The 25,072-nt window shown below is 37.1% G+C and overlaps 1 protein-coding gene across 1 annotated transcript; it reads left to right on the forward strand.

Moving 5' to 3' along the window:
- Nucleotides 1-1,452: 1,452 nt before the first annotated feature.
- LOC121390518 (metal tolerance protein 9-like) lies at nucleotides 1,453-23,126 on the forward strand. The gene is made up of 11 exons (XM_041522348.1): nucleotides 1,453-1,558; nucleotides 2,929-3,014; nucleotides 7,687-7,854; nucleotides 10,089-10,263; nucleotides 11,578-11,662; nucleotides 12,434-12,581; nucleotides 13,868-14,021; nucleotides 18,017-18,187; nucleotides 18,729-18,863; nucleotides 19,699-19,812; nucleotides 22,050-23,126. The coding sequence occupies exons 3-11, from the start codon at nucleotides 7,705-7,707 to the stop codon at nucleotides 22,352-22,354; spliced, it is 1,437 nt and encodes a 478-aa protein (XP_041378282.1). The 5' UTR covers nucleotides 1,453-1,558; nucleotides 2,929-3,014; nucleotides 7,687-7,704; the 3' UTR covers nucleotides 22,355-23,126.
- Nucleotides 23,127-25,072: the final 1,946 nt, after the last annotated feature.

The following is a 25,072-nucleotide window of genomic DNA, read 5'->3' on the forward strand; positions in this document are numbered from 1 at the left end:
CTGGGAATTGAACCTATGGCACCGAATCGCCCGCAACTTGCAGACTTGCCACGATACCTTTTGAGCTATTGAGGCATCCATAAAAAAGGGATGCTCTTTAACTCAACTATATGCATGGGTCTACAAACTACGCGGTCGATCCCGCTTACGTGCATGAAACAGTGGGCAGACCTGTCACTGGCTAGTATGTATTGATGTATGAATATCTATATATTGTATGTATGTCGAGGTTGACTATTACATACATAGAAATTAACGCACTGGCGCAGGGGATAATTAAATCCTTTCTGGCCTCACAAAGTGTCCCATGCCGTTGCTGGGACTCGAACCTGTGGCACCGATTCGCCCGCAAATTGCAAGGCTAACCATGATACGCTCTGAGCTATCGAAGCTTCCATAAAAAGGATGTATGTATGTATGTATGTATGTATGTATGTATGTATTGATGTATGTATGTATTGATGTAGCCTATGTATGCATATATGTATTGATGTGTGTGTGCGTGGTATGTGCGTATGCGTATGCGTATGCGTATGTGTATGCGTATGTGTGTGTATGTGCCCCACCCCTGCTGTTTGGCACCTTCCTTCGCTCAGGTGTATTAATGTATTCCCTCGGACACAAGTCCATTACTTGAAAAATAAAAGATTACAACAGTGAGTAGGGGCGACGCAGACGGTAGGCTCTACAGCCGGTGCGGCCGTATCCGTACCATTTTTGAAAAAGGTACGGTTTTGCCGTTCCACTTTACTTGTTTTGTGGATTATATTTGTTGTAGGCCCTATCTGTGAAAATATCCTTCACAGGTGAATTTAGACTCTGGCAACCTCGAGCCGTACCGCTATTTGTTTTACTGTGCCGCCCCTGAGAGAGGTACCATCATTTACGTTTTCAACTTTCACGAATGTTCGTTTTCGAGAGTTGTGGGCTATAAACGCCCCCCCCCCCCCCCCCACACACACACAGGTCTGCAACTCCACATTCCAGTCCTTGTCTTTTCACTTAAAGCCAAGTATGAAATCTTCTTGAAACCATTAAAATGTCATCAGTTATAAAACGTACAATGCATAGAGTTGAGGGTAGTGCCCCCTTCCACTCTAACTGCACATGTGTGTGTGTGTGGGGGTGGGGGGGGGGGGGGTAGGTTAGTCCAGCTGTAATGCGAGGTCTGTCTAGGATCCCTGTCGATTGGCCCATGTATTGACGGCAGCGGGTTTCCTCTGCCTGTTATTATCTCTGTAGTTAAAAATTTGTTGTGCTTTGTTAAATAAAACTTTTCTTTCTTTGTATTTATTTATTAGTATTATTTCTTCTTCTTCTTCTTCTTCTTCTTCTTAATTAGATAACGGGATAACAATCATCAAAGGACGCTTCTTTTATATACTTTTCGGTTTACAGTTCATTTTTTGTTTTTATTTAACTACGGAAGATAACTCTATACCAGTTCCTGTTATTAAACTGGAAAACAAAATAACAGGCTGGATGTTTTTAGCGTTCATGGTAACTAAATCTTTGAACATGCACCCGAATGTTCAAATTGCATGCTACAAATATTGAGGTATCAAGCATTATGTTCTAAGTATTCAAATCTACAAAATTTGTCGTTTAACCAAGGTTGCCTTTTGATGAGTTGACTTTGAAACGTGATCAGGTTGTCCTCATTAATTTAAAAAGAAAAAACAAAAAGAATCCATTAAGGGACGGTCCATAAATGTCAATGGTTTTCATAATCCTAACAATGTTAGGATTGGGTTTGACCCCCCTCCTCCCCCCCTAATCCTAACATAAAAACATTGATATAATGTGTACTACAAGATGACTTATATTGATGCAGTAGATGACAATTGTAGAGAGCCCCGCCGCAAAAAATAGCCCCCAAAATACCTATGTTATTGCCTGAAAAGCAATCAGAACATGGCGTTTACCCCCTCCCCCTTGTTTCGAATTGTAAGAAACATTGACCTTCGATGGACCGATGTTTTACCTGAAAAGCAATCCGAACATGGATTTTACCCCCTCCCCCCCCTTCCGATCTGTCCCTAAAGTCGCAGATCCTAGTTTAAAAGAGAAATATTCGTTCAACGGTACGTTAGCATATTGTTTGGAATCTGTGATCTAATTTAGGAGACTGATATTCTGACTTAATTACGAGTCTCTACATTTTTTTTTGAGTGAGAAGCAATTTTTACGTCTCAAATTTTAATATGGAACTTGGAAGCAGATATTCATTATTGAGAAGCAGTTGTAGAAAGTAATCAGAAAATTAGACAAATTATTACAGAACTTTATAGAGTGATTTTTTTTCAAAGCAAACTTTAGAAATTCTTTTACGATTTATATTAATTATCACTCCTGTCAATTTTGTGAATTTATCTGCAATTTACTGTCAAATATAAGGTGAGGAACAAAAGCTGCTTGTAAAAAAAAAATATATATATTGTGCAATTTGAACAAGATTAGTTTTTTTCCCACAGTCAGTTGTTGAATACAAAATGATACCTGATTTCTAAATGCAATGCATTGGTTTAGGTCTGTATTCGAAACCATAGACTATGGCATGTTGCATCATTGTTAACTACATGTAATATGTCATCATCATGTTACTGAAATGAACTTTGCTGAGAATGGTTGAAAATGCAAACAGCGTGACATGCATTGATTTACAGTCAATAAAACAACAAACCGACAAGGTGTAACACAGTAAGTAAGCTAAATTACACTAAAAAGGTCAGTGTCTTGACATCTTTTGTGTAATTTTTAAATATGATTAGATCCAAAATATTATGGCAAATCAACTTCTCACAACTGCTAATAATTAAGCGACTTGAGCTACCCCACACTGGCTAGACCGCATACAGTATGACCACATACGATATGCAGAACGTCTTATAAATTATAATTATATTATTTCTGCTTGTTTTTTTACAGATACATGTATGAATGATGCCAGTTTTCAAATTCAAATGTGGTTGACATGTGCCAGACTATTCCTGAAGTCTACTTCATTTTTTAGGGTAAAATATTTAACTATGCATTTTGGTTTTACAGATCACCACACATTTATTTAAAGTATTATAACTCTATGAAAAAATATACCTGTAGGTGTTAGTATTTGTCATAAAATACCATGTCAGCTTTTAATCTGTCCTTGGATATAAAATAAAGAAAGAAATGTTTTATTTAACGACGCACTCAACACATTTTATTTACGGTTATATGGCATCAGACATATGGTTAAGGACCACACAGATTTTGAGAGGAAACCTGCTGTCGTCACTACATGGGCTACTCTTTCCAATTAGCAGCAAGGGATCTTTTATTTGCACTTCCCATAGGCAGGATAGCACAAACCATGGCCTTTGTTGAACCAGTTATGGATCACTGGTCAGTGCAAGTGATTTACACCTATCCATTGAGCCTTGCGGAGCACTCACTCAGGGTTTGGAGTCGGTATCTGGATTAAGAATCCCATGCCTTGACTGGGATCTAAACCCAGTACCTACCAGCCTGTAAACCGATGGCCTAACCACGACGCCACTGAAGCCGGTTTCCTTGGATATAATCATGTTGATAAGTTTAAATAAATAACTCTGCTTTAATATTATTATGGAATCTACATACATTGTGCACTCAGTCGTACAAACCAATGGTGGATTCAAAGGAGGGGACTAGGAGGACCTGCTCTGGTGCTTATAAAACCTTTTAAGTCTAGACTTGAGACTCTAATAGAGTCCGAGACGTGAACGTCATGGCAACGCCATGCAAATTGTATGAGTGTAAGGTCATTAGATACTGAGTCTGGACTCTAAATATTTTATAAGCACTGGCCTTGTTACCCCTAAAAAAAACAAAAAAACAAGTTATTTGCAATTTTCATTCAAGTTATTTTTTCAGGGAGTTGATTTATGAATGTGCCTCCCTAAAATATTTCCTGGGTGTACTCTTTCAAACTTAACAAACATCTTGTACTGGAAAACTGTAACTTGTACTGATGGTTATTTGGTCAATGAGTGGCATGTGCATGTACAATGTAGTTTTAATTGTTAAAGTTTTGTTTAACGGCACCACTAGAGCACATTGATTTATTAATCATCGACTATTTAGGGAGCATTTTGTTTTCAAAATTTTTATTAGTGACATTTCTAGTCAATTGAAAATTAATTAGCAACTAAAGTTTAAAGTTTGTTTTGTTTAAGGACACTACTAGAGTTCATTGATCATGGACTTTGGATGTCAAACATTTGGTAATTCTGAAATATAGTCTTAAAGAGGAAACCCACAAATGTTTTCCCATTGGTAGAAAGGGCACTTTTATATATACTTTCCCATAGACAGGACAGCACATACCATAACCTTTGATATGTAGTAGTATTTAGATAAAGTGCTCCTACTGTAGCTAGTGGGAATTTCCCTATTAGCTTAGTTGGTAGAGTGCTGGACTCTTGTGCTGAGAGTGTGGTTCGAATCCCCCTCAGTGGAGGTTGATATTTTTCTGTTATATTTGATATACCAGTTGTGCATGGGCTGGAATGGCAAAAATCTCAATGGGAGAATGAGTCCACTGAGATGATTTGATCCTATGGTGCAAGCACCTCAGACGACCACTCTACTTCTTCTTTGCATTTGCTGACTACACTTCTAAATTTGATCGTACAATGAAGAGCATCGTCCTCTTTATGTCCTTCTTGTTGCCATAGAGCTTGTTAGCAAGAGATTCTTAGTGAGGCCAGATCTCCTCCCTGGTCTTCTGCTGCTGCTGACATCTCTGGAGGATGTGCTATGTTGTCTGTCTTCTTGACCACATGTGCATATTGGCGAGGAGGCAAGGCGGAAATTCCTGTGCATGTGTGAGTTCAGCCTGTTATGTCCAGTGCGGAGACGAAAGAGTGTGACCTGCTGCTGTCTAGTTAGGAGATGGTAGCTGTCTTTGTCTTTGTTTTTTGGTGATCTCATGTTTGCTTTTATGATGTTTTTTTTCTCTTGGAATTCGATGTTGTTGCACTTCTGTTCTTTGCTTGCTCCTTTTTTTGCCAACGTGTCCGTTTTCTCATTTCCTAGGATACCACAATGGGCTGGTATCCATTGAAGGACCACCTGTCGGTTTTTGGTGACTTGTTGGAGCTTTGTGGACAGGTTTGGAAGTTTGTCAGTTTCGATGGCTTCCAAGACAGATAGTGCATCAGTGAGGAATACAACTTGCTGGCAGGCATCTGTACAGTGCTGAATGATGGAGGCAGCTTGGATGAGCGCTTAGTCTCTGCTCAATAGTTGGTGCAATCCAGTGGCTACACTTGTGTCAAGGTTATCGCCACATGGAAATTCTATGTGGATTCCAGCACCTCCATTGGACACTGCACTGGTTGCTGATCCATCTGTGTACACATGTATCCATGCTTCTGATGGGTATTTCTCAGCTATTGTTGCAAGGGCAAGAGATCTCTTTACAAGGTTGTCCTGCTCATCACCTGAGGTGAGACTTGGGATAGTTTTTTTTAACTTGGATGTCTGGTGTCGCTATGGCCCATGATTTAGCTGTGTCCTTCGGGTTAAAGGAGAGTGTTCCACTGGGTAAGGCGGTTCTGTGTTGTCTGAGAAGCCTTCTGTATTCATGCACAAAACTGCTGCGCTTGAGCCGGTTTGTTGAGTTGTTGTTTAGCCTTTGTCTCATTGCATGGCCTGTCACTCTACTGACTGAGCTAACTTCCTCCCCTTTAATTATGTTAGTACCAGAATAGACATAACAGTTATATACTGTAATATTAAAAGGTAAAATATCACCTATGATTTTATTGTTTTCATTTTGTAGAACGTTTTTAATTATGTATTTTTAATTACGGTTTTAGCCTTCTAACCTGGACACATACCTCAGCTACCTAGGAATTTTGTCCATGACTGCGGGTTAGTTAATTTTGTTAGTGGTTAATGAGAGAAAGGTCGGTGTAGTGGCCTTACACCTACACATTGCATCATTAAAACATGCTTTGTATAAGAGTGGATATAGGGAGATGCACCCAGTACTTGTTTCCTAGCTTGTTAAATATATCTTCGACCATTTTTATCCATTTATAACTATATCGATTTTCAGAAGAGTTCTGTAACATTAATTCATGTAGTAAGAACGATGATTTTGTTTATTTACCAGATACGATACGGGCCCCATAACTTGTAATTCTTTGTTGAATAATTAATTTAAGGGGTCTTCTTCCTAGTTCTCCATATAATGTTAACATGAATGGCGGGGTTCCTTTTTTTTACTGGTAGGGTGCGTCTTAAGAATTTTATATGAATATTTTCAATGATATTGATGTTTTCTTAACCCCATATTTCGCATCCGTATAAGAGAATCGGGAGTACAATGGAGTCAGATAGTTTTAATTTGCATTCTACTGAAAAGACCGGCATCGTGGCAGGCCATCGGTCTACAGGCTGGTAGGTATTGGGTTCGGATCCCAGTCGAGGCATGGGATTTTTAATCCAGATACCGACTCCAAACCCTGAGTGAGTGCTCCGCAAGGCTCAATGGGTAGGTGTAAACCACTTGCACCGACCAGTGATCCATAACTGGTTCAACAAAGGCCATGGTTTGTGCTATCCTGCCTGTGGGAAGCGCAAATAAAAGATCCCTTGCTGCCTGTCGAAAAAAGAGTAGCCTATGTGGCGACAGCGGGTTTCCTCTTTAAAACAGTGTCAAAATGACCATATGTTTGACGTCCAATAGCCGATGATAAGATAAAAAATCAATGTGCTCTAGTGGCATCGTTAAATAAAACAAACTTTACTTTCTACTGAAAAGTTATTGTCTTTAGATTTAGACAGAATAAAGTACATGTACGTTGCTTTTGTTGCCTTTTGAGTTAGCTGTTTTTTGCTTGTATTAAATTTATTTAGTTTAGTACGGTAAAAGTAAGACAAAGGTATTTATATTCTTTTACCTCTCAAACCAATATAAAAATATTGTATTACATAAACAATAAAGATTATAATGAACATAAGTAATGTAATCGGGCTTAGTTGCTCAAAGGTGATTTCATGCTCTTTATGGTGATTAGTATTAGTCCAATGATCCCATACTGTGATCTTTAATATGTGATCAAAGTGAAATGGCCTTCATGATTCTTTGATATAGGATTAAAGTTAAACTTTGTACGTAATATTTGTTTAATATTTGTGAGGTCATTTTATAGTTTAATTGTTTTTGTTGTGTAATGTTAATCGTTTTTATACATAGGGACCATACATGGAATGCTCCACTTTTAACTGGGGATGGCACCTTTTCATACTGAGTGTAGGCAAGTTGGGTTGTAAGCAAACTGAGTGTAGGCAAAGTGGGTTGTAGGCAAAATGGGAGGACACCGCCAGTACCTTCCAGCACAATGGCTTAATCACTAAACCGTTAACAGATTTACTATTAAATAATGAGCCTGTGAGAAAATTATTAAATGTCCGTAACTTATTTTTCGGTTTTGCAGAAGTAAATTCAGGTAAGCAATTCTTCCTTTGTGTGCCACCTGTTACAATGTATATATAAATGATATTCTCAACTTAATACGAAAACAATTAATAGGGTACGCAAAATGGGATATGTGTGAACGAAATGCCAACAAAACGATCATTCTTGAAATTTTCAGAACACTGAATATGTATAATATTGAAAGTTATTCTATTCAGAGACTTTTTCTATTGCAGCTATTGTGAACTGTTGCCATGGATGACAATACAAAGACCGATTCGGACATTTCCGACAGACACAGCGAACATGAGTCATTCGTGTCACACAAGGATAAGCTACACTCCAGATCCTGTCTGAGTCTGACGCATAAGAAGCCCAGCAGAGATACCCTCAGTGGGAATGGAGTAAGATTTCAGTCATTTCATCTTGGTCATGGGCCAAATCTTTTAGAAGGAAGGAAGGAAGGAAATGTTTTATTTAACGACAGACTCAACACATTTTATTTACGGTTATATGGTGTCAGACATATGGTTAAGGACCACACAGATATTGAGAGAGAAAACCCGCTGTCGCCACTTCATGGGCTACTCTTTTCGATTAGCAGCAAGGGATCTTTTATATTCACCATCCCAAAGACAGGATAGTACACACCATGGCCTTTGTTACACCAGTTGTGGAGCACTGGCTGGGACGAGAAATAGCCCAATGGGCCCACCGACGGGGATCGATCCTAGTCCGACTGCACATCAAGCGAACGCTTTACCATTGGGCTACATCCCGACCCAAATCTTTTAGTGTAGGGGGCAGGATTTAGCTTTGTCAGTTGAGTGCTCACTCGAGGTGCTTGCATTGCAGGATCGAACCACCTCGGTGGATTCATTCAGCTGATTGTTTTTTTCTTGTTCCAACCAGTGCACCACAACTGCACAAAAGCCGTGGTATGTGCATATAAAAGATCCCTTGCTGCATTAGGAAAAAAGTAGCTGGTTTCCTCTGATGTCTATGAGTCAGAATGACCAAATGTTTGACATCCAATAGCCGATGATTAATTAATCAATGCGTCGTTAAACAGAGCAAACAAACTTTTAGTATACTAAGCTTAGCAGCACAAGCGGTTGTGAGGTTCATAATTTCTTACTTCAGTTGTAGGTTCTGTTCAGTGTGCTTGTCCCAGTAGACAAAACCAGCCAGCTATTGACATTCATCCGTCCATCCATCTATATATCCATCTATACATCTATCTATCCATCATCCGTCCGTCCATCCATCCATCTATGCATTCATCCATCCATCTTATACATCCATCTATACATCCATCCATCCATCCATCCATCCATCCATCCATCCATCCATCCATCCATCCATCCATCCATCCATCCATCCATCCATCCATCCATCCTTCTCATTCATACATTCATCCATCCATTCATCCATTTTTCCTTCCATCCATCCATCCATCTTTATATCCATACATCCTCGAATTTTGTGCGGAACTAGTGTAGTCATAGTTGCTACACGTTATCTCAGAAATGAGTATTGACCCCCAATTGTTTCTGATTCACTTTAAGGGTAAAGGGTGGTAGTATTCATATCCATGGCGTTTATGTCGATTGATACACTGAAGGTAGGTGTTTTAGCCACATATGTTACTATTGTCATCTATGGGATTTGATTTGGTAGTATACACCCTATATCCATCCATCAGTCTATACATAAATCCATCCATCTATACATCCATCCATCATTCATATACTTACCATTTGTTACACCCAATAGCCAATGTGTATTTTTGTGCTGGGGTGTCGTTAAACATTCATTCATTCCATCCATCCATTAATTCATCCATCCATCCATCCATCCATCCATCCATCCATCCATCCATCTATACATCCACCCAACCATCCATCCATCCCAACCATCCATCCATCTATACATCCATCCATACATACATACATCCATCCATCCATCCATCTATACATCCACCCAACCATCCATCCATCCCAACCATCCATCCATCTATACATCCATCCATCTATACATCCATACATCCATCCATCCATCCATTCAGCCATCCATCTATCCATCCAGCCAGCCAGCCATCCAGCCATCCATAAGTTATGATTTGTACTCTAACCCACCCACCCATGAATACATTCCCCCATCTATCCATCAGTCCATCCATCCATCCTTCCATCCATCCATCCATCCATCCATCCATCCATCCATCCATCCATCCATCCATCCATCCATCCACCTGTCCATCATCCTTTCATCCATCCAGCCATCCATAACTTATGACCTGCACTCTGTACTCAAATCTAGCTGAATTGTTTACTGTTGTGTTTTACAGGTGATCGTAAGTTCCACTGAGCTGAGTACTCACATAAGTTATGACCTGCACTCTCTACTCAATACCAGCTGATTTGTTCACTGTTGTGTTTTACAGGTGACCGTGAGTTCCACTGAGCTGCGTACTCACATAAGTTATGACCTGCACTCTCTACTCAGTACCAGCTGATTTGTTCACTGTTGTGTTTTACAGGTGACCGTGAGTTCCACTGAGCTGCGTACTCACATAAGTTATGACCTGCACTCTCTACTCAGTACCAGCTGATTTGTTCACTGTTGTGTTTTACAGGTGACCGTGAGTTCCACTGAGCTGCGTACTCACGTAAGTTATGACCTGCACTCTCTCCTCGGTCTGGCACCGTCCTCCCGGACGAGGCTCGACCCCAGCTGCTCTCACTCATCCTGTCAGAATGGCATGGTCTGCATGGCACAGGTGGCTCCGGAAAGGGACAGCATCATCTCGGGTAAAAACAGATTTACTTATTTAAAAATATTTTAAAGTTTTAATTTATTTTGTTTGTTTGTTTAACGACACCACTAGAGGACGATGATTTATTAATCATCAGCTATTGAATGTCAGACATTTGGTAAACCCACTACATTTTTCCATTAGTAACAAGGGATCCTTTATATGCACTATCCCACAGACAGGATAGCACATACCACAGCCTTTGATATACCAGTTGTGGTGTTAAAAATTATTTGTTGATACATTGTTAGGGCCAAGATGTAGGTCAGTGATAGTAGCAAATGCAGGATTTAGTTTCTAGGGAAGGGGTGCAGCGTTTTAAAAGGGTACCTACAGTATTTAGGGAAGAGTGCAAATGATAGGAATGGCTCCTAATAGATACTGCTAAAAACTTCACAAACATGCATTGTATGGCAGTCTTCATGTGAAACACTAATGGCACAGTCCAAGATATTATATGTCCCCTCCCCCCACTAAAACAAATTCATCGCTAACCACTGGAGGTTTTGGAGAACTTCGAAATTTGGGGAGAAGGGTACCCCTCTTCCAGGACTCTCCCCCTAAACCAGTGGCAGACGGAGTTCTCACCTGAGGTGTAATTGGTTGCATGATTAATGGCTTAAAAAGGTTTCAGGCCAGCTCATTTTGACTGAATATCTCTATAACTTTTGCCCAAATTTGAGGATCTTCTCCAGTACTAGGGGGAGTTATCCCCCCTGGCCTCCCCCTCTGTCTCATACATTTATGGGCATTTTTCACATCGGTCAGTGTTCCTTTGAAACTGCCATGCCAGACAGAGACAACTGATCAGTTTGGTTTTGTGAACAGCATTAATTTTTACATCCCAACTATTGGAAGTTATAAGGAGAGATTAATTTTGTCAGAATGGATCAAAGTTAAATTTACTTAACGGTTGGTTTATAATAAAGAAAGTTGAAATCAGACAAGGAAGATGGAAGAAACGTTTTATTTAAAAACAAACTCGACACATTTTTATTTCAGTTATATGGTGTCACGGGTGAAAAACAAACAACTAATTAAAAATGACATTACACGTTATGTTTTCATTTTTAATAAAGGCTACTTTAAATAATTGTAGACAAATATGTTAAAAATTTAAAAAAAAAGTTTTTACATCCAACAGCAAATGGTTAATAGATCAGTGTTCTCTAGTGGTGTCATCAAACAAAACAATTGAGTTAGTTGAGTTAGTTGAGTTTTCCAGATTTTGTGTCCCATGTCATTTTAACTTATTTGCCATGTAAAAAGAATAGTTTTTTGGACTATTGTTTTTTTTTTTTGATTTCAGATGAAATAAAATGGAAAATACCAATATCGTTATTCTCATCCAAGAAAACAGAACCCAAGGAGGAGAAGCTTACCAGGAGAATAAAGTACCAAAATTAACCAAACATTAAAACCTGTAAAAAAAAAAGTACTAAATTTTGTGCAGAACTAGGGTAGTCATAGACGCTATCTGTTATCCCAGAAATGAGCAGCTTGACCCCCAATTTTTTCTGATACACTTTAAGGATGAGGGGTGGTAGTATTTGTATCCTTGGTGTTTATGTCGACTGATATGCTGAAGATAGGAGTTTTAGCCACATATGTTACTATTGTCGTCGATGGGATTTGATTTGGTAGTATACACCCTACACCCTCTTCTCTTTCACTAACAACTAACAACTAACAACTAACCCACTGTCCTGGACAGACAGCCCAGATAGCTGGTGTGTGTGCCCAGGACAGCACATTGTTAAAAATATCTTGATATGTATCAAAGTAATACGTCCCACTAGAACGCCAAGTGGGACGTAACACATCGACATCACAAAATGACGTCATCGATTGGCACACTATAACCTTACAGGAACGTCATCCAAACAAGTTGAGCGATTTAACATTTGTTACCAAACCAAACAAACAGAACTTATGTCATTATGACATAGAAATTGGGGGTGGTATTGACAAGTGTTATGTTATTTTAGAGGGGTGAGTTGCCTTACCAAAGGGGTATAAAATATGGTAATTTTTTTTAACATGATTTTTGAATGGCCCTATTGGGATGCAAACCCAGTACATTCAAGCCTTAAGGCTGATGGCTTAACCGCTATGCTACTGGGGATGGTTAACCCTATTATGTAATTATTTTCTCCTGGTTTCAGAGCGTATTACAAAGCCCAGAGTGAGCTGATCACGGCGTTTGAAAGCATAGAGCAAGGAACGGAAGTCGATCATCGTACTGAGGCGTTCATCTTACACCAGAAGAGGATTGCCTCAAGACTGGCGCAAATCTCCTTTCTTATGAATTTTGTAAGTGTTTTGCCACCTTTCTCAAAACTGACTCAAAATTTCTATTGTTATGAATTTTGTAAGTGTTTTTTGCTCAAAAATCTCTTTTTTACGAATTTTGTAAGTGTTTTGTCACCTTTCTCAATACTGACTCAAAATCTCTGTTGTTATGAATTTTGTAAGTGTTTTTTGCTCAAAAATCTCTTTTTTACGAATTTTGTAAGTGTTTTGTCGCCTTTCTCAAAACTGACTCAAAATCTCTATTGTTATGAATTTTGTAAGTGTTTTGTCATCGTACTCAAGTCTGACTCAAATCTATTTTTTTTTTACGAATTTTGTAAGTGCTTTGTCACCTTTCTCATGTCTGACTCAAATCTCTTGTTTTTACGAATTTTGTAAGTGCTTTGTCACCTTTCTCATGTCTGACTCAAATCTCTTTTGTTAATTAACCCCCCCCCCCCACCACCAAAACAACTATAAAAAAACAACATTGGCATAATCCCTTTTTTCTTTGTACTTGTACATGTACAGTAGCAGTGGTCGTTAATGCCGTATAACCATAATTAAAATGTGTTGAGTGAGTCATTAAATAAAACAATCCTTCCTTTCTTCCTTCTCATTGGTGATCACTCTATGTTGTTAAATTTGTCCTGAATCGTTTGTGAAAGTTTTCTTACAGGAGGTTTGACCTTTTATACAAACTTTAGTTTTCAGTTTTATTTATTGTGATATTGTGGGGTGGGGAGGGTATTTATGAATAAATGCCTAATTTCTTAAATGCCTTTGAAAGGAGGAAATTTATTCAAAGACATGCATGGGCCAATGTCTGGTTATATACAGTATATTACATGTTTTGAAAATTATACAGATTAGCAATAGCATCATAGGTTCCCATTTTTGTAAGAGAGCAGGCTGGTTTTTGCCCAAATTAAATGAAAATGTCCGAATGTGGATAACAACATTTATTCATATTTGTGTAACTGCCAAAGAGCTATAGAGAGTTGCAAACGAATCACTACACATTTTTTACATGGATTATAACTAATTTTGAGGGTAGAATAATGGAAATACATGGTAAAAGGCCCCATCTCATACCCTATAAATGATAGTCATTGCTTTCAATATCTGTTTGTGTTTCAGATTCTGATGGTTGGTAAAACCATAGCAGTAGCTCTGTCAAGTTCCGTCTCCATTATATCCAGTCTGGTTGACTTGTCATTTTACATGAAAGGTTTTACTCCCCCACCCTGCCCCCTGTCTTGTATACTTATGATAGTCATTGCTTTCAATGTTTGTTTGTGTTTTAGGTTCTGATGGTTGGTAAAACCATAGCAGTAGCTCTGTCAAGTTCCGTCTCCATTATATCCAGTCTGGTCGACTCCGCTGTCGATCTCCTGTCCGGGGTAGTCATCTGGTGGACATCAACTCGCATAAGGAAGAAAGATGTGCGCTACCCCAGTGGTAAGGTCATTTTACAGAGATGAAAATCCAGGTGTCGAAACCTAACACTCATCCGTTCACCCCAGGCAAGTACAAATTGCTGAGGACAAGTACATTTTTAGTGCCATTATATCCCCCTAGGACAGTTAGATATATATACTCTTAAAGTAGGGGAACTCTTAATAAGAATTTACAATTGCCAAATTTGTAAGGTATATTAGCTGTGGGGAATGGCTGTATGATAATAGTGAATTAATTGGGCAAACATTACAACCGTTAGTTCTGTATTACAGTAGGTTTTATGACCACCAAAGATCTTGAAGGACGATTGGGGTCAGAAGTGAAATTTGAAAGTTGATGTTTTTTTATCAGTAAATCGCAAATTCAAACAATAAAAAACACAATAATAACAAGTGCATGATCAACAGAATGAAACAGATTGACAGAAATAATGTTCCAAAGTGATTAATGGACCTTCCTAGAAATTGTCAAAATCGAGAATGACACCCCACGCATGTGTACGGGGCAACTGCGTGATGCATGTGCAAACTATGAAATGTGTTTCAGTGTGTTGATAAACAGACCTGAACATTCTTTATTAGGATGTCTGTGGTTAAGACGTATGTTCGGTCTAATAGTTGATATTAACATTAATATTTTAGGTTCCCCTACTTTTTTGGAAGAGTATATTTCAGTTGTTGTGATTATTATTCAGTCACACTAAGGTTGGAGCTGAGTGGTATTAAAATTTGCAATTTCGTATCGGTATCAGTATTTTTGAGGTGATTTACCTCGTTATCGGTATGCTATTCAGTATTGACACAAGACCGATATTGAGCGGTGTTTTCGGTATACTCTGCTTTAAATGCATGCCTGAGTTAAGGCTGACCCGCTAATTTCATCTAAATAAAATAATATTCTATACACATGGCTCTCGTCTGATTTATACACAACCCATTTTTTGCATTCGTCAGATATATTGTTAGTGCTTTACTAAACGGCGGGAAACATTTTTCCATACCGAAATTTCAGTATTTTGAAATTTGCTTGGTACAGTAAATTGGTGTTGACATGATACCGATACCGATACCGAACAGTGTGTATGGTATACCAGCCAGCTCTAGCTAAGGTGTACTTATTCCAGTGAGCTCAGTCTGGTGCTAGTTGTGAATTAGTAAACTAATCCAGACCTGTCAACCTTTAGTCAAGAGAAAGCAGGAGGAGTGTGTGTTGAAAAAGCAGGAGATTTTTTTTAATGCACACAAGTTCGTATTACAATAAGTTATATGAACACTACATAATATCATGTATACTTGTCAGCCTTAGATAATGGCATTAAAAATAAATTTAAAAATTATATTATGCGGTCGTTGTTAATTCAGCCATAGTTACATTATGTAATTTAGTGGGAAGAGGTTTTACAAGTCAGAGGCATTATTATGACTAATTTGGATAGTTTTATTTATGGCAACACTGAATGTCAATACACAGCCACGGTAGCTTGAGTTTTTTTATGCTTAGAAAATAAGGCTTTCCTGGGAGAAACTTTTTCCCATGGGAGAGTTGATTAAATTCCGGTAGTCTCCCACAGAATCTGGGAGGGTTGACGGGTCTGGGAGTGGCAGTCCTCTGTGGTAGAGAAAGAATAATAAAATCTGCCGTAAAGTATCTCCTTGGGAGTGGCTGTCCTATAGATGAGGCACTGGATAGAGATTCATGGAATTTACCACTATTTTGCCAAATGCCCATTTGACTCTGCATTGTGCAGAGATATGGCTCTGATTACGTTTTTTTTCGTTTTGATTTGTATTTTCGGGATCTTCCACAAGTGCAGCAGCTCCATTAGTTACATGGATCCAACCAACGATGTCGGGACCAGTGTAGTTTCTTCTTCTTCTTTAACTTATTTCCGTGCTTATATCCAATTAAGGTTCAAGCATGCTGACCTGGGCACACACCTATCAGCTATCTGGGCTGTCTGTCCAAAACAGTTGGTTAATTGTTAGTTGGTTAGTAGTTAGTGAGAGAGAAGAGGGTGTAGTGGCCTTACACCTACCCACTGAGTCGTTAAAACTCCAGTACCGGGCTGCGAACCCTGTACCAGCCGTATGTCTGATGGCTTAACCACAACACCACCAAGGCCGGTAGTGTATTTTCAAGGGGACTCGGGTCTTCTAGAATTTTTATAAAATCCACTAACCATGGGATCAGTGATTTTAAAAATGTACTAGCCACAATTAAAAATTCACTAGCCCTACTTTACTTTAAGTTAATACAATTTTACTAAATAATAGTAATAATCATATATAATACCTAAAGAGGGAGATAGAGCTCAAAAACACTAACATTGGAGGGTGGAGTAGGGGCAGGATATTCATATTTACAAAATGGACTTAACTGCAACATTTGACCAAAAATAATTCACTAGCCGTGGAGCATGGCAATAGTACCGGTAGTTATTTACTAGCCCAACACTGAATATCACTAGCCATGGGAGTGGGGCTACCATAATCTAGAAGCCTTGGAACTAGTAACTTTGTTACACTACTAGTTGAACTACATGTATGTGAGGGCAGCAGGTTTACTCTGTCACTTGACCAACCAATTAGACATATACATGTATTACAAAATAAGAAGTTTTTTGCCATCATCTGCAAATAAGGGACGGGACATAGCCCAGTGGTAAAACACTTGCTTGATGCGCGGTCGGTCTGGTATCGATCCCCGTTGGTGGGCCCACTGGGCTATTTCTCATTGCTGCCATTGTACCACGACTGGTATATCAAAGGCTGTGGTATGTGCTACCCTGTCTGTGGGGTGGTGTATGTAAAAGGTCCCTTGCTACTAATGGAAAAATGTAGCAGGTTTCCTCTCTAAGGCTATAGGTCAAAATTATCAAATGTTTGACATCCAGTAGCCGATGATTAATAAATCAATCTGCTCTAGTGGTGTCGTTAAACAAAACAAATGTCTTCATCTGCAATGCTATACATCTGACAATCACGTGTCATTAAATAAATATTTGGCTTTTTTTGGGGGGGGGGGGGGGGGTTTCTGGCGTCATCCACAAATTCTGCACATGTCGGTCAGTTGATTCCGACCAGTAAGCGGGTGGGGGGTGGTCACTAGTAATGTTTCACTGGGACAAGTAACGTTTCTAACCTACCAGTCCCACAAGCCAGTGAGAAAATTTCTTCATTTCTATCCATGAAATCCACAGGGTTTTTCTGGAATTTCAGACTTTAGCACTACCAAAAGACTGTTCCTGTCATTTGATGAAACGTTTTAGTAACCCATGCTTATAAAAGCCCTGAAAAGTTTTCCTGATGTTTTAGTTCATGTGCCAGACCTCAAAATGTTTAGTGTCCAAAATCACATGATGGACATTCGGGATTGGTAGCTACATGCTATTTTGGCAGCCATCTTTGGCCCAAATCCCACAAATCAGCAAAATGATCAATTCCAAATGTCCATCAAGTGATTTCAGACATTTCAGATATCAGTCTTACTAAAAATCCATGTTGGATCTGTTCACCAATTTGGTACTCAGATTCGGTCTGCTTCATGAACTGTTTTGTGCAATGTCAGTTTCTACTGTCAATGCATTTTGTTACTTTGGTAATCTTGTTTACAAATTCAGTAATGCTGTATATTGTAAACAGTTACGTCCATGTAAATGATGTCCTAAATTTAATGCATGATCAAAAAATAAGTGACGTAAAATTAGATTTGTGTGAGTGGTACACAAACGAAACTATAGTTTTCTAGCAATTTTCAATTGTTTTGTTTAGAAATTCAGTATGCTGTAGATTGTAAACAGTTATGTCCATGTAAATGATGTCCTAAATTTAACGCATGATCAAAAAATAAGTTACGTAAAATTAAATTTGTGTGAGTGATGCACAAACAAAACTATCATTCTCGCAATTTTCAGTCAAGTTTCGTTCTTTTTGGGGGTAAGTAGTTTTATTATTTATTTATAATGTTTATAATTTATTTATTTATATATTTATCAGGACGGACACGTTTGGAGCCTCTTGCCATAGTGATATTGTCTGTCATCATGTCGGTAGCATCGTTCCAGCTAATCATTGAGTCCATACAGCGGATTATTGGTCTGAGCAAACATTCTGATACTATTCCTCAATTTGAAATTACAACTGTTATCATTACAGTGAGCACAGTAGGTATGTGGATGATTTTACACCAGTTGAGCAAAACATTTCATACAGTTCAACAGTTTAAACTAAAATTATTATTAATGAGCATAGTATGAGTGTTGTAGATTTTACACCAGTTGAGTAAAACATTTCATACAGTTTAACAGTTTAAACTAAAATTATTATTAAATAACACAGTAGGTATGTTGAAGATTTTACACCAGTTGAGTAAAACATTTCATACAGTTTAACAGTTTAAACTAAAATTATTATTAAATAACACAGTAGGTATGTTGAAGATTTTACACCAGTTGAGCAAAACATTTCATACAGTTCAACAGTTTAAATTATTGTGTTGTAGATTTTACACTTGGCAAAACATTTCCTATAGTTCATCAGCTTGAAATAAAGCCTATTATTATAATCAGTAAAGTAGGTATGTTGTAGATTTTAAAACGATTTGGCAGGAGATATGAATTTATTATCAGTGAATGCACTGCATGTTTTATATAGTTTGTTGACTTGTGTGCTGGGGTGTCATTAACATTCCTTTCTTTTATTTCCCCAGTGATCAAGCTGATCTTGTTTCTGCTGTGTTATTTCTATCGCAAGAAAGCTCAGAGCGCATCGGTAACTGTTCTGATGCAGGATCATCGGAATGACGTCTTCTCAAACAGTGTGGCTATCCTCTGTGGTTATCTAGGTGAGAAACTCACTTGAGTGCTCGCTTGAGGTGCTTGTGTCACAGGATCGAATCTCTAAAATTATATTTTATACATTTCTGCAGAAATAAATGTAGTAAAACAGTCATTATCTACAATTAGGTTAAAGTTATTTTACCCATGTCATATTTTTCTTTTGAGCCATTCAAACCACATTGATCCTACAATGCTGCCATTTTTAACACAATTGAAATGTAATAAAAATTAGTTTATTATTATAAAATAAATATCTATTTAGAATAGCTGATACCAGCAGTATACTTTTTACTGTCCGCAATTGGGGTTTATGTAGTTATTCAACTGCAGATGGATTTATTCTGTTAATTTTTATCAAACGGTTCACATGCAAAATTTAATACATTATATTATTAAAAAAATGTGTAGCATATTATAAAAGAATCATAAAATACACATAATTTGGTAGAAGTATCCAATGACAGATTTTGAAGAAATGAATTTTATCCTGTGACTGACACCGTTGTGAAGAAGTGATGCAAAGATTCTGTTTTTGTATGTGTTGTTTGTGTTCGTAAAGGGACACTGGTATAAAAAGACCAACATGGATTTTCAATAATTATCTGTGATCTTATTAGCAATGTGCAGACAATACAATCAAACTTTGGATGTACGAAAATAGAATGTAGTGGCATTATAGTCGAGATTGATCGCAGTTTGCCGATATCCGTCAACTATTACCAGAATCTCTGCTATATGAAATTTATAAACCATTTGAGAATTAATTGTTTTATTCTCTGGGTGAGACCATATACAGTTAAGTCCTCGGGTAACACAATCTGTTTATCATTTTATTTTTAGGTTCTCAGCAGTTTGTGTCTGGATCAGGTAACTACAATGTTGTCTTCATTGATCCGATTGGTGCAATCATCATTGGTGTTTACATCCTGATCACCTGGTGGATTACGGGGTCAGGTAAGAATTAACTCAGTAACTCAGCTGCTTTGTCCCTTGTTAGTCCCCATAACTCTTATCCACCCAGCTCTACAACCAGAAAATGTTATCACTGACCCAAGTTTCCAACGAGAAATATGTAATTTTGAACCTACGTTATTCAACCTCAGATTGTAAAAAAAACCCCTACATTTAACACTATTTTGATGTGGGTCATAGTTTATTGTAAACTGACTGCAAGTGTGTTCTATATTGTGATTGGTTAATTACATTCTTTTTCCGGGATCAAATAGACAATAACACCCGGAAAGCTAATGATGTCATTAGAAAATGACGTCATTAGCAATTGGAAGAGGCAAAGTTGACGATTCAAGGGTCTACAGTTAGATTGTAGCCAGGTATTTTTTTCAAGAAATACCAAATATACAGTTAGTTCCATAGAAAAAAACGATTCAGTTTACAATGGACATAACCATAAGGAGTTTTTAGATTTGCAGGTGTTATTGTCTCATTTTTTACCTCAGGCTAACACCTTCGGTCAAAAATTACATTTGCAGGATCAAATAGACAATAACATCCGCAAATATAAAAAATCCATATGGTTATCTCCTAAGAGGACATATTAGTGAGTCTAATTACTAAAATAAAATTTACAGAAGAACTTATTAATAATTTTTTTAAATATTTTTTAAAAACCCTACGATCACGAGCCATGATGTCATTATTTATGACAGTTTAATTTCACTTTCAATTGATGGCGAGTAATCCATCCATCATCTACTTCAAAGTCTGTATTATCAGTTGTTTTCGGTGAATACATTCTTTACAAATCTTCAGTTTTCATTAAATAATAACATCCAACAGGTTTTAAAAGAAATTATAATTACACAAATAGCAAGAAATCGAACCCATGTGTGCGTTACATCATCAATAACGTTTACACAAATTTGACCGTTTTTCTTTTCCTTTCAATTGCGATAACTTGAATATGAATACAGCAAAGTAAGAAGTAATTTTATTATTATTATTTATACATTTTTTGTAACAGACCAAATTAAGATTATAATTTTCAACAAAAAATATTACTGTTTTGGGGATTATTTTTACTTTTTTGTTGTATGCCACGGATGAAAATTAAGACACATTTATATATTTTTTTTTGGCATTATTATTTTATCTATTTAACAGTCATCACTAATAGTTTTTGTTGCCTGAAGATGGTTATTTTGGCGGGTGATTAACTTCATTTTTCCCTTAAAATAGACTGATCTCTGCAGTTCGTAACAGAGCAAATTGTAAGACCTCCTTACATGGTGTTTTTGTTTTACTATCTATATATTTTTTCTTAACAGAGTACATAAGTAAGATCAAACAGTAATTTCTAAAAATTATTTGATTGGATTATCTGTATATTTTATTTTGTAAAAGCAAAGTAAGACGAACTTTTTTCATGGGTTCGACCTTATAAACGGGTCAATAAAAAAATACGTTTCAGGGCTTGAAATCGACTATATGCGAGCCGAGATCGACTGGCGATGATATACATTTATTTTTTGGGTATGTAACAGAGCAACAAACTAAGATATAAGATCTTGTGTTACTATATATTTTTTTTTTATACCAGATCACGTAACTTTGTTATGGTTTAATTTTTTGTTCTTTTGTTATTATATATATTTTGTTCATTATTTTTGTAACCTGAACAAAGTCAGATGTATTTTTTTTTAATTACTACATGTATATAATTTTTGTACCAGAGCAAATTACGGTTTACTATTTTGTTATTACCTACTGGCACATTATTTTTGTAACAGAACAAAGTCAGATGTAATTTTTTTGTTATTATCTATATTATTTGTGTAACAGAGCAAATTAAGATGTAATATTTGTAAGATATGAATGTTTCTGTTATTATCTTTTCTTTTTTTAACAGCAAAATAAGATGTAATTTTTTTAATTACCTATATTATGTTTCTAACAAACCAAATTAAGATTTAATTGTTTTTGTTATATAATTTATATTTTTTGTAACAGAGTAAAGTAAGATGTATTTTTTTTAGTTGTTATTTGTATTATTTTTGTAGCAAATTAAGATTTTTTTTTTTTGGTTATTATTATCTATATTATTTTTGTAACAGAGCAAATTAAGATGTTAATTTTGTTGGTTATTATTATCTATATTATTTTTGTAACAGAGAAAATTAAGATGTAATTGTTTCTGTTGTTATCTTTCAAATTCTCTCTTATTTTTGTAACAGAGCAAATTAAGATGTTGACAGGACACACAGCTAAGCCGGACTTCCTGAGTAAGATCACGTGGATGTGTCTGAACCACCATCCCAAGATTCTTCTCATCGACACAGTGCGCGCGTTCCACTTCGGCAATAACTTCCTCGTCGAGGTCGACGTCGTCCTGCCTGAGGAGATGTCGCTGTGGGAGAGTCACAACATCGGTGAAACGCTGCAGCAACGGCTTGAGAAACTGCCCACAGTTGAGCGGGCGTTCGTGCATCTCGATTATGAAGTGTGTCACAGACCGGAGGAAGAACACAAAATGTTATAATTTACAGTTGTCTCCCTTTGTTTTACAGTAGGCTGCCTGTTAAAATTATTAATTTAAAAAAAAAGGGAAAAAAGCCATTTTCAAAGGAGAAGTAGTAATGAATTTTGAATCATAAATTATTGGTGCAGAATTTAGAGTAATTTTTATCATCCATGTGGGATAAAACTAAAAACTTTTTTTCTTTTTTCTTTTTTTTCTTTTTAGGGTTGCAATAGGAAATACATTTTAAACATTAATCTGGGGTGTAGAGTAGAGATTAGGAATTTTTTTTACACCTCCCTGTAAAGTAAAATGGTAAAGTGTTTTTTAACTGTTGTCATGCTTTGTTTGATGCTATTGTAAAGAAATTTTAAACATACATGTAAATTATGGGTGCAGAAATTTGGAAAATGTTCCTTCATCTCTGTGAAACATAACTGTAAAACATTGTTTACTCATGACTTTGTTTTGGGGGGGTGGGGAAAATTGGGTGGGAGAAAGTTTGAAGAAATCATAGGTGCAGAGACTTGGAATGTTTACTTGTTTGTGGAGTTTAACATTTAAAAAATGTAGATCATGAATGCGAAATTTGGGACAACACCTCCTACTCCCCACTCTCAACCCACAACAGCAATATTAGGATATTCAGAGCCTAGTATATGAATGGACCAGCCTCGGTTGCGTCGTTATTAGGCCATCGGTCTACAGGCTGGTAGGTACTGGGTTCGGATCCCAATCGAGGCATGGGATTTTTAATTCAGATACCGACTCCAAACCCTGAGTGAGTGCTCCACAAGGCTCAATGGGTAGGTGTAAACCACTTGCACCGACCAGTGATCCATAACTGGTTCAACAAAGGCCATGGTTTGTGCTATCCTGCCTGTGGGAAGCACAAATAAAAGATCCCTTGCTGCTAATCGGAAAGAGTAGCCCATGTAGTGGCGACAGCGGGTTTCCTCTAAAAAACAGTGTCAGAATGACCATATGTTTGATGTCCAATAGCCGATGATAAGATTAAAAAATCAATGTGCTCTAGTGGCGTTGTTAAATAAAACAAACTTTACTTTACTTTTTAGTATATGAATGAAATCTTTGGGGTTTTTAACTTTGTGGGGTCGGGAGGAGGGGTGCACCTTGGGTAATATCAGAGCTGTCCACCTATCGCAATTCTTAGGCATGAGAAAGTTAGAAGTCTTGGTCCAGGGACTGTAGGCTCTTGGTCAGATTCAGGGCCAATTTTGTTGTTGTTTGTTTAAAATGGAAACCTAAAAAAACAAACAAAAAAACAACAACAATCGAGCAAGTGCAAATTTTACTGATTAATATGGTTTACTCAAACCATACAAGTCGATCATTGGTAGCACCCACAAGTGATTGTTAGTACTGAACTGATATGCTGTATAATTATTAATAAGTAACGAATTCAGAGACCCTGTATAATCAGTATATAATTCCATTCATCTCTCAAATATAAACCACGATTATAAAATATTTTTATTTTTAGGAAAAGCATGAGATTATAGTAACATTGCGTGAGAGATGATGTTTGTTACATATGCATGAAACTCACACCAAATTTGGCGTGAGAGTTGACAGGTATTGTATATGGTATACTCAGAATGTATTTTGTAGATGTTTGAAGATTGTTTAATTTTAATCAGTGGAAGGGTTGTAATGACAAACCAGCTTCAGTAATATGGCCATTAGATTATAATGCTGTTCATATGATGATGTGTTCATTGCAGTGTTAACTACAAATTAAATTAAACTCAAATGTATGTATGTATGTATGTATTATGTTTTTGTGAGATGTATTTTTAAAATGTAGGCAGAATATCAAGGTCTTTGTTCTTGTACAGTGTTCAATTTACAAAAACTATTATATATATATATTTTATTGTTAATCTTTTGATGTGTTTATTGAAGTCAAACTTTACTAAGTTTAATTAATTGTATTATGTTTGGATTTAACTTAATTTATTCAACGATAATTTTTATCCCTTGTATTGAGGAAAAGATGAACAAACTATTTTGCTCTCTCTTTAAATCTTTTGAATCACGACATATTATCTTGTTTCTGTTTTTATGATTGAAAGGTGTTTGCTTTTATTTTTGGTGTCATGGAATATTTGGGCTTCAAAGGTTAAGCATAATGAAATACTGAATAACTGGTTACTGCCTTAAGACATCAGCCTTTTCCTTACAAGGTTAGAATGGTCAATGCTACATGTACAATGCTCTGCTGAGCGAGGCATTCGCCATTTGACCTGAGGCAGTAGCCAGTTATTTTATTTATTCATGCAAATTTGTATATAGTACGAACAAAGTAACAAACTATGATGTCATACAAGATACAGTGAAATCCTTTTAAACCAGACAGTCATGGATCAAGTAAAACATCTCGGTTTAAGGATTGACTGGTTTAGAAAGGTTCGGTTCCATACTGATATTTGAAAAAGGACTAGGAAACAAATCCAGTTTTGATGGAATTCCGGTTTTAAAGAGGGTTCGGTTTTGATGGAATTCCGGTTTACGAGGGTCCGGTTTTGATGAAATTCCGGTTTAAAGAGGGTTCGGTTTTGATGGCATTTCCGGTTTACGCGGGTCCGGTTTTGATGGAATTCCGGTTTACCGAGGGTTTGGTTTTGATGGAAGCCCGGTTTACCGATGGTTCGGTTTTGATGGAATTCCGGTTTACCGAGGGTTTGGTTTTATGGAATTTCGGTTTACCGAGGGTTC

The sequence above is a fragment of the Gigantopelta aegis genome, chromosome 15, assembly GCF_016097555.1.
Source record: "Gigantopelta aegis isolate Gae_Host chromosome 15, Gae_host_genome, whole genome shotgun sequence".
In the NCBI taxonomy this organism is placed as follows: Eukaryota; Metazoa; Mollusca; class Gastropoda; order Neomphalida; family Peltospiridae; genus Gigantopelta; species Gigantopelta aegis.